Source organism: Bidens hawaiensis, unplaced genomic scaffold, assembly GCF_021521415.1.
Source record: "Bidens hawaiensis isolate Kalapana, Puna unplaced genomic scaffold, B.hawaiensis_p1.1 tig00064641_1, whole genome shotgun sequence".
Lineage (NCBI taxonomy): Eukaryota > Viridiplantae > Streptophyta > Magnoliopsida > Asterales > Asteraceae > Bidens > Bidens hawaiensis.
In genome coordinates this window covers 1-11101 of record NW_027501527.1, presented here as the reverse complement: position 1 = coordinate 11101, position 11101 = coordinate 1, and the positions used below count along the sequence as shown (strand labels likewise).

The following is an 11101-nucleotide window of genomic DNA, read 5'->3' as shown; positions in this document are numbered from 1 at the left end:
ATAATCATACTTTCATTCGTTTCTTTGTTATGTTTTCTTTTCTTTTATCGAGGTATCGAGTATAACCTCGACTTAGGGCTTAAGCCAAATTATATTGAATTCATTATTACGCCTAACCTTAATGGCGTATAGAAACTCTAGGGACACGAGCAGCACTCCAACGCCGCTTTACTTTGCTCGACACGCTAATCGAGGAATGCCAAATCTTCAATACTCGTCGACACGCCTTACGAGATTCATTGCCATTATAACAACACATTTTTTATTGAGTGTGGGTGGAGGGTGGTATAGACTTCGAGGATTGTACTCCAGATTCAAGTCACCTAGAACAGATGACTATAATTGTGAGGTATTTAAAGTTATCATCTAATTTTGTTACTGTCGAAGAGTCATTTTTAGGGTTTTTAAATGTTAATGATACCACTGGGAAAGGATTATTTGAAATTACAGTTGAGGAGTTAAAGTCTCTTGGTTTAGAACACAATAATATGTGTGGTCAAGGTTATGATAATGGAGCAAACATGAAAGGAAAACACCAAGGAGTACAAACAAGGTTTTTAAATGAGAATCCTAGAGCATTCTACACTCCTTGTGGTTGCCATTCTCTTGATCTTACACTATGTGATATGGCTACCAGTTGTACTAAAAGAAAGAGTTTTTTTTTTTTGGAAAGATCCAACGAATGTATACTATCTTTGCGAAATCTAATAATCGGTGGCAAATGTTGAGAGATAATGTTAAATCTTGGAGTCTGAAGCCTTTGTCTCAAACGCGTTGGGAAAGCCGTGCCGATAGTGTCAAAGCTATTAAATTGCAACTTGCCGATGTAGGGGAGGCTTTACTTGAATTAGGAGAAAAAGATGGTGATCCTGCAACTGCATATGAAGCAACTACAATAGCAGAAAATGAATTTGGTTTTGACTTTTTGGTATAAATTGTTATCTGGTATGAAGTATTAAACACAGTGAATATAGTGAGCAAAAGGTTACAATCAAAAGACATGCACCTTGAGATTGCTATTAAAGAAATAAAGAGATTGATTGAAGTCTTCAAGGATTTTAGAGAAAATGGTTTTTCAAAAGCTATTAATGAAGCTAAGAAGATTGCTATTGAAATGGGTATTGACCCGATATTTGCACAAAAACGTGTAATTAAAAGGAAAAAACAAAGTGATGAGAGTTCAAGTAGCTAGCCAAGAAACTTCATTTACTCGTGAAGAGAATTTTAGAGTAAATTATTTTTTATATATTACTGATCAAGCTATTGCTTCTCTTGAGACAAGATTTGATCAATTCAAAACGATGAGAAATTATTTGGTTTTTTGTTTCCACATAACTTGAGGGGAATTGATGATGAAGATCTAAAGTTGTCTTGTAATTATCTTGAAAATGCACTCAAGTTTGAAGGAAGATCGGATATTGATGGCGAGGAACTATATATGGAGTTGAGCTCATTAGACACATTGTATACCATGGAATTTAAAAAGCCCTGTTGAAGTTTTGAAGCATTTGAACGAGACTCAAGAATATTTCCCAAATGCAAGGATTGCGTATCGAATATTATTAACTATTCCAGCCACAGTGGCATCTGCAGAAGGAAGCTTTTCAAAGTTAAAGTTATTAAAATATTACTTACGATCCACAATGTCTCAAGAATGGCTTAATGGGTTGGCGATGATAGCTATCGAGAGCAAAATCTTAGATAATATAAATTTGAGAAAAGGTAATCAAACAATTTGTTGTCAAGAATGCTAGAAGAGCGTCACGAATTATCGGTTAGCCATTAGATATTATTGTATTTGGTTTTATGACGATATTTTTGATACCTTTATTGTTTTAATTTTAATGTCGTTTAAAAAAATTAGCATATGTATTATATTATTCATTCTCGGAGCCGGCCCTGTCATTAGCCTTAATTTCTCCGCAACAAATAGCAACAGAGACGAAGAACTTAGATGCTCTCATTCCGATTAACATTTATGCTCTTGTACTTATATATTTAAAGACCAATTACTAACTCTCACGTCGAATGGTGATCACAGATCCCCTACCTTGTGGTGTGGCTGACGGTGTCTGTTTTACAGGATTGCCGTTACGAATCAAGAAAATTCACAAGAAAGGTCTTATAGTTGAAAAGGCTAGATATCAAATTAGGTGTATCAAGATTCCCTCATCTAGTTATAACATCTAAAGTCAACACTACATGTTTTAAATAACACTATAAAAAAAGACTTGCTCTCACTCACGAACTATTGATTATATTTTGGTAGGGTAACAGAAATTATTGTCACTAAATGACCTTGTAGCCTTAAAGATGGTGATAGCTAGCTTACCAATGATATATCATTATATATATGAAATCGTATAAATTAATTGCTAGCTGCTAACCAATTATATTTTCCTATTTGTGGTGTGGAAGCCTACAAATCAATGAAATTGTTTTTACACATTAAGGTGCTGTTTGTTTTTCAGAGGTAAAATGTCAGAAGACTGCGAAACCACATCTGCCAACATCTGTAGCAGAAGAGGTGGACCAAAACTCTGCAGTCTGAAACAAGAAGATTGTTTGTTTTTTAACATCTGCAGACTGCTAAAATAAGCTGATAATAATAATTTCTCTTTTGTTAGCAAATTAGCAATGGCATGAGTGAAACATACATATTAATTGATGTGGCGCAGCTTGTTGCCCGTTTGCCTGCCACTTTATTGTAATCGTTTTATAGTAAATTATATAAAACTTCGATTATTTATATATTGATCAACAACATTATTAAACAACTTCAATCTGAATCAAAAGAATAACAAATCAATACATAAACTATAAATCAATTAATAAGCATTCAATCCCCATCAGGTACTGTGTTCCGGTAAGTCAACGAAGAAGAAGATGACGTTGACTTCTTCCAATTCAGCACTGGAAGAAACAATTATTATTATTATTATTATTATTATTATTATATGTTTCTATTTGGTCCTTACTGTATGAATACAGTCGGAATGCACCAGAGGAGGTAGAAAGGCGGCGGCAGGGTTGCAGCGGTGGGGCGGCGGCGTTGAAGCAGTGGAGCGACGGGGTTGCAGCGGTGGGGGAGTAGGGCGGCAGTGGAGCGACGGGGTTCAGTGGGGGAGTTGGGCGGCAGTGGAGAGAGGAGGGGATTAAGGTTTGGGAGTTCTGATGGAATAAGAAGAATGATGGAAAGAAATTGGGTTAGAAGAGGTGAGAAGTAGCAATACCAACACTTCTGGGAGAAGAGGGCGCGCAGACGTTTTTTAATGAAACGTCTTCGAAAAAACAAACACACTGCAGAACCCAACGTCTGCGCGCCCTCTTCTCAATGCAGACAAAAGAGGTGGAGAAGTGCTTCTGAGGAAAAACAAACAACACCTAAGTGTACACAGAACCAATTTGATGGGAAGAAACAGATTTTCAGTAAAATCACAACATTTCTTTTCAGCCATTCATATACATACATCAAAAGAAAAATAAAAACAAAAACATAAAAACCAGGGTGTATTAAAAACTTATTTTCACAGGGAATTTATGAATGCAATCCATCCATGGGTTACTATCCGACGGCTTCACCTCTTTAACGGCTTCCCAAACGGCGCTGTTACATTTAAAGCCGCTACCGAAAGCAATCTGCCACACGCGGTTTCCTTTCTTCATCCGCCCTTTGGCCTCCGTGTAAGCCAGCTCATACCATATCGAGCTCGATGACGTGTTCCCGAACCTGTACAACGTCATCCTCGACGGCTCCACGTGCTTCTCCGACAGCTGCAAGTTCTTCTCCAGCTCGTCGATAACCGCCCGACCGCCAGCATGAATACAAAAATGATCGAATGCTAGCTTGAAATCCGGTATGTATGGTTTCATTTTGGAGTCCATTATTCGTCTAGCGATTAAGCTCGCGAAGAACAAAACCTGCTCGCTGATCGGAAGCACGAGCGGGCCTAAAGTCGTGATGTTGGATTTTAACGCGTTGCCCGCGATCGCCATCAGGTCTTTTGATAGTGAAACTCCGACCTTTCCGGAGTCGTCTTGCTCCTGGTAGACGCAGTTGAAAGCGGTGTCGTTTGATCCGCAGTGGGTGCGGAGGGTGTGAAGGAGCTTGTATTTCGCTCGGCGTTTATCAGAGGATTTGTTGGACAATAATACGGCGGCTCCGCCTACTCGGAATAAACAGTTGGGGATCAGCATTGACTTCTTGTTCCCGAAGTACCAGTTTTGAGTTATGTTTTCCATGCTGACGACGACCGCGTACGTTTTACGGTGGACTTGAAGCATATCTTTCGCTAGATCAACAGCAATCACGCCCGCGCTGCAGCCCATGCCGCCGAGGTTGAACGATTTGATATTCCCGCGGAGTTTGTATTTATTGACTATCATGGCGGATAAGGAAGGTGTTGGATTAAAAAGGCTACAGTTTACTACCAATATTCCGATATCTTTCGGATTAATGTTGGTGGACTTGAAAAGATTGTCAAGAGCTCCAAACATTACGTCCTCGGCTTCTTTTCTCGCGGCCTCCATTGATGGAGCGGGCGGGATGTTGTGTAGCGCCTCGGGGAGGTAAGTCTCCTCTCCGAGACCGGCCCTTTCTAGAATCTTACGTTGAAACTCGAGTGCCGACTCGTTGAAACCGCCGTGGAGCCTCGAGCGTTCCATAAACACGTCGAATTTGACCTTTAGGTGGTCTGGTGGGCGGTAGCAGGAGTAGTCAACGAGGTAAACGGGTCTGGGTCGGGTCATGAGGTAAGTCATGGACCCAAACAAGGCGGCGCCGGATAGCGCGATGACGGTTATGAGGTTGTATTGGAGGAGGTTAAAAAGTTTAATAATATCATCAAAGTTTAGTTGGGATAGATGAACCGCGGTGACTGCCACTATTGGTAGGAGTATGAGGGTGAGGAGATGTGACATGAGGTAATGATACCCTAGTTTAACGTATTTTAGTTTAACGCTATTCAGGAAGTTAGGGAGCGGGCGCGGTGGTGGTTGGATTTCGACGGTGGCGCCGCCACTAGCGGAGGCAGAGTTATGGTGGGATGAGTTGGACATTGGTGGTTGAAGCTAGGATGAGATTTTGAACTTTTACTTGAAGAATAATATGATTTGTATGAGGGTGAGTAAGAGGGGAAATGGTATATATAGAGTAAGGAATGGTAGACAGGTAGATACAACGTTGTGAAATAAAAGTCTATACAACCATCAACTGCCAAGGGCCACGTGTCACAAAATTAAATGATTTCTTCAATAATTAGAGAAATATTTTTAATTGTTACTTGTATCATTACACAAGGTTAAATGCATTAAATACGTACTATCAAATAACTTAAATCATTTGTGAGTAATAAATTATTTGAAACTTGCTTTCAACTCACCTACCAAAGCTTGTTAGATTCTAAGAAAATAAAAACTACGGTTAACTAGCTAGGGCTATTCCAATTTAATCAAACGCCATTTACCTTTTGGTCCAATTAAAAGAGTGATGATCAAATTAAGTTTCGGATCTTTATAGTTTCATATTCTAAACCTAAATTAATGAGGTGCAAAGTTTTCTCTTAATGATGTTTCTAAGTGAACTAGACTTGGAATGTTAAAATTAGAATAGATTACTGAAATCTCGTCTCAGGATAACTCACTCAGTTATCTGAAATAGTTTCAGGCGCAAACATTGTTAAAAAAGAAATTCAAATTTACAAACCTATCTAATAGTGGCCCACTTGGTACATGATTGGAATCGTCCAGGGCTCCATATAATTAGTTGGTTCTCTTTTGTTTCGGTTTGTCTCATTAGGTAAATTTTGAAGAAACTGAACAAGGTTGTATCTTAACCTTAAATACTACTTGTTCAATGAACACATAGAAGGGATTTAGGTGTCGGAGGTTTCAAATTCATAAACGGCTAGACTAGGACTTGACTCATGTAAAAAAAATACACACTAACCTTTTAATCAGGCTAATTTAATGCTCATAAGTCATGAATCTTCACTACTCACGTACCCTACACAGCCCTAATCAATTCAAACCTTAGAGCCCTTGCCCCCTCACTATTCATTCTAGACACAGTTATGACTTTTTAACAAAGTTTTGATACTCTTTTATTATTATAAATCAAAATATATCATTTAATAATAAAAAAATTATTCTCGAAAACTACATTGAAAATTTAGAGCGTTACACTAAACGTCTTTGGAAATATATTTTTAGTCATTATAACAATTCTTAGACTAATTGTCAACAAATTTGGAAAGTAAAGATATGAATTTAGAAAACGTTTGTTGTTGTGCTCTAGGAAGCAATGAAACGCGAAACAGAGTGGAGTCCCCATCCCGGGGACGACGTGGGGACACGTTTCCCGGCCGCTTCAGAAAATGGGGACGGGATGTATAAGTTTCCGGGCTTGGGTACGGCGTCGTAGAAGTTTCATAAACATTTCCTTGAAATTTTATGGCTTTTTGATTGATTTTTCAAATTTCTAAAATAGGTTTATAAATTAATTATAATAGGAGACATTTGAGTTTAGTTTGACGGCAGGAAAAAAAACAAACAAAATGTCCATATTATATGATATATCTTCTCATACTCCATAATCTCAAAATCATGAGTAGATCTCCATACTAACATACTCCATATTCCATAATCTTCTCAATTCTCATAATCTCATTATCATTATTCAATAATTCATCAATCATCACTTCATCATAATCAATTTATTATGACTTTGTTCAATATATTTGTATTTTTTTTTATATTTTTTTGGGTCGTACCCGTATCTTGGATTTTTTATTTTTGTCGTTTCTCGTACCCGAAACATCCCCGTTTCCTGGTCTCGTACCCGTTCCTGTGCTACTTAGGTTGTGCTGCACAAATAAGCTTGAAAAAAAAACATGACGGTTCGAATTAACTCGGTTATAGGTGTTAGAACAGGTTTAGGTACTCAACATGAGTTTTGGTCGATACGAGTTTTGAGTAAAATGATAATGTGACACCCGGTAAATTCCCAATCCCTTAAACTAAGTAATCAACCTAATAATTAGGTGATTGTAAATATTAAGCGCGTGCATTTGTTATGTGCGCCCTGCGCGAGCGCGCCATGTTAGTCAGCGCGTGCATTTGTTATGTGCGCCCTGCGCGAGCGCGCCATGTTAGTCAGCGCGTGCATTTGTTATGTGCGCCCTGCGCGAGCGCACCATGTTAAGAACCAGCGTGAGCATATGTTATATGCGCCATGCGTGAAAGTTTTGGCTTTATGTTTTCATGTAACTTAAACGTTGTTGTCTATGGGTTGACCATCCCGCATAATGCTAAGGCGGGTGCATCCTAAATCGTTTATGCGCGTGCGGAAGGGAACTAACCTCCCCGCATGGCGGGAACATTGAGAGCTAGTTTGTCTGAAGCTCCAAGATGGAATTGACTTCAACATGACTGATCACTATGTTGAAATACCAAGACCACCTGGAGAATCTACAAATGAAACTCAATATCCCCAACTGCGAGAAGGTTACGCACCTACCCGCAGCAAAGAAATGTCCTACACGCAGAAAGCTATGCGCACAAAGTGATGCGCACAGAACACTTAGTCTATTCTCCAGACATAAGGAGATTACTCCCGCCCAAAAGGAAACAGTAGCGTGTTTCAGGATTTTCCACTTTTTACTGTACACTGACAAAAGTACCTGAAAAAAAAGCACACTGTAACATGAAAAGTCAACTGTCAGCCACCCTATTTCTCACCAACCCCAGACCTGCATGTCCTGTCCAAATCAAATCAAGATCTTTTGTTCACATCCTCCACTTTTAAGTAAACAATAAACAATAATAATTTCCATACTTTATCATCATTACCCCTAGATATGAAAAGATTTCAATCCCCTAAAGCAAGGGATTGTGTTCCCTTGAGTTTGCCTATAAATATGTAACCTAAGTTATCACTCAAAACACACTCCAAAGAACTGCAAACTTGCACTAATCATCTCCCGAGCATCCGTTATTTTCGATTCCGTTCCAGTTACTAGGTAAGCCGAGGTTATAACCTGAGATCTACTTTCCAACCCTTATATTCTCCTATTTCTTGATCTTAATATATATACTTCTTGTTATTTAATCGTATTCTAGACCTTCGATTCCGGGGCCAACACCAAGAAAACCCGAATCTCGATTAATCCCTTAACAAGAACCTCAGGTGAGTCTCACAGCCCCTATTTTCACTGTTTTCACTATTTTTAAACTGTTTTCGGGGCGAGGGACACGTACTTAAATAATGTTTTATCATGGTATACTTACAAGCTATGCAAGCGATTATGTGTTTAAGTTATGTTTCATGATGAGTAATGCAAACGGTTATCTAAGGTTTTCGATGTATGTGCGCTAGAACTCGAGTAAGTGATCACTTTACCATTGGAACTCTAAGGGTAGGGACTGCTGGTTTGATCCACCCACTCGTAGGGGTCGCACCTCTTTGCATGGACGAGTGCCTAGTAATGGTCATGGGGCAGTACTATGGGATTGAACCCGCTCGTAGGGGTCGCGCCTCTTTGCATGGACGAGCGCCTTGTTTTCCGGCACAACGTCCGCGCGTAACCCGCGGGACGGAATTATTATTTTAGCTCGTAGTGGCAGCGCCACTTTGCATGGACGAGCACATGTTCCTGAAACGTTCGCGCGTAACCCGCGGGACGGTATTACTTATTTTAGCTCGTAGTGGCAGCGCCACTTTGCATAGACGAGCACAGTTCCCAGAAATGTTCGCGCGTAACCCGCGGAACGATTTTATCAGAATATGTTGATATAACTATGTTTTACCAAGCATGTGTTTTAATAATGCTACCAGAATTATGTTTCAGAATGAATTGTATCAAGATTATGATGCAATACGATTTATCAAGTTACAAAGACTTGTGAACTCACTCAGTTTATACTGATTCAAATGTTTTTACGTGTCTTTCAGGAGATAACTAGGTAGCGCATGGAGTCACACTTAGAGCACCTCACGCTGAACTTCTAAACTAGCTTTTTGGAAGATTTTAGTTCTATCCCTTCGATGCGCGTGGTTGTTCCCGCCGCGCATGGGGATATGGCGTGGAAATCTTCAACAATTTTTATACTTGGATGTTTTTATGTAATTTTTAAACAATGTAATGTAGTTGTATTAAACTTTTCATGCGAAATGAAAATCTTACTTTGAATGTTTGCAATGGCCCGTGCTTAAGTATCAATCCCCACTCGTGCGCGCCCGGCTGTTTCCGCCGCTCAGGGCCGGGTGTGATAGATTGGTATCAGAGCACTGGTTATAGCGAACTAGGAAAAGAAGTTTTAACCTAGACTATAACCGTTGGGGAATCGCATGAAATATTTTTCAAAGAATATTTTCAAAAGAAACTACACACACACTTAGGAACACGGGTCACACTGTCTAGTAAATAATGATAACATTATGTGCTCAGAGTACATGCGCTAAGTTTAATATATTTTCATTCTCTTTTAAAGCGAGAATGCCTCAACTAAAGCCAAAGGAATTACCATGACACCCGAGGAACTCGCGGAAATAATCGCGCAGGCGATTGCGACACATGAGGCCAGCAAGGCCGAATCAAGTCAGGGTCGTCAGAATGAGACCCCAGAACCCGAATCAGGAGCCTTGGACAAAGGATGCTCCTATAAGACATTCATGGCCTGTAAGCCTTGGCCATTCAAGGGAACCGAAGGGGCCATTGGGCTCTACAACTGGATTGACAAGATGGAGACAGTTCTCTCCATTAGCGGATGTAGTGAGAACCAGAAGGTCCTTTACGCGACCTGCATGTTCCAAGAGGCAGCTTCGTCTTGGTGGAAGCTTCAAACGAAAACATTGGGGCGAGAAGTTGCTCTCCACAAGACCTGGGAGGAACTGAAGGAAATGATGATGAGAAAGTTCTGCTCTCGCGCAGAAATCCAGAGTCTACAACAGGAATTCTGGAACCACACCATGGTAGGAACGGATATCGACGCCTACAACAACCGGTTCAACGAACTTTGCCAGTTGGTGCCAGACATGGCAAACACGGAGGAAAAGAAGATCGAGAGGTATATTTTTGGGTTACCTCCTGTTGTTAGGGTTCCGCTCAACGCCGCAGCGCCTCCAACCTTTGATGAGGCGGTAGCGCGGGCCATCACCCTTACAAGGGATACGATCCGTGCGGGTATGTTGACTACGCGCGGAATCGAGCAGCGAACCTCTGATCCCAAGAGGAAATGGAACTCTCACCACCGAGGGTCCGACTCCAAGCAGCCACCGTTCAAGAAGCAGGAAAGCGCAAGGGTTTACGCGATTCAGGCCGCGGAGCCACCACGAAAAGGATACAGCGGGCCTCGCCCATGGTGCAACAAATGCAAGTATCACCACGAGGGTGAATGCGCAAGAATCGAATGTGCCAAATGTGGCAGACCAGGGCACAAGACGATGAATTGCCGTATCAGAGAAGCTGGAGCAAGCGACAACTGCTACGCATGCGGGAAGCCAGGGCATTTTAGTCGGGATTGCCCGCAAAAGGGGAACCAAGCTCGCGGGAGAGCTTTTGTGATCGGCGCAGGCGAAGCTAAAGAAGAGCCGAATGTGGTAACCGGTACGTTTTTGCTTAACGGACATTTTGCATCTGTCTTATTTGATACTGGCGCTGACCTAAGTTTTATATCCGCTGAGTTTAAAGACTCCTAGGCCTAGCAACCAGTAGGCTAGACACGCCTTATACTATAGAACTAGCCAATGGTAGGCAGTTATGCGCAAACGAAAGAACTGAGCAATGTGTAATAGTCATGGGAGGTCACGGGTTCAATATTAACTTGTTGCCAATAGACTTGGGAAGTTTTGACATTGTGGTAGGTATGGATTGGTTAGTCGAGAACCGCGCGGAAGTTATTTGCCATGAGAAGCAGGTTCGGATCCCACTGTTGAACGGAGAAACCTTGGTAATTCAAGGGGAAAGAAGGGGAGTTGCGACGAAACTGATTTCGTGCCTAAAGGCGCGAAAGTGCCTAAGGAAAGGGTGCTGCGCCTTCCTGGCGCATGTCGTAGAGAAGAAAGGAGATGAGCGAAGAATTGAAGACTTACCAGTAGTGCGCG

General features: G+C 41.0%; 1 protein-coding gene and 1 pseudogene across 1 annotated transcript; one reads left to right on the top strand and one right to left on the bottom strand.

Annotated features, from left to right (window-relative positions):
- The first annotated feature begins 332 nt into the window (after window positions 1–332).
- LOC143604284 (uncharacterized) lies at window positions 333–3159 on the top strand. The gene is made up of 4 exons (XM_077080815.1): window positions 333–639; window positions 732–914; window positions 966–1147; window positions 2992–3159. The coding sequence occupies exons 1-4, from the start codon at window positions 333–335 to the stop codon at window positions 3157–3159; spliced, it is 840 nt and encodes a 279-aa protein (XP_076936930.1).
- A 332-nt stretch (window positions 3160–3491) lies between these two features.
- Window positions 3492–5132, bottom strand: LOC143604286 (3-ketoacyl-CoA synthase 9 pseudogene; annotated as a pseudogene).
- Between the last annotated feature and the right edge of the window lie 5969 nt (window positions 5133–11101).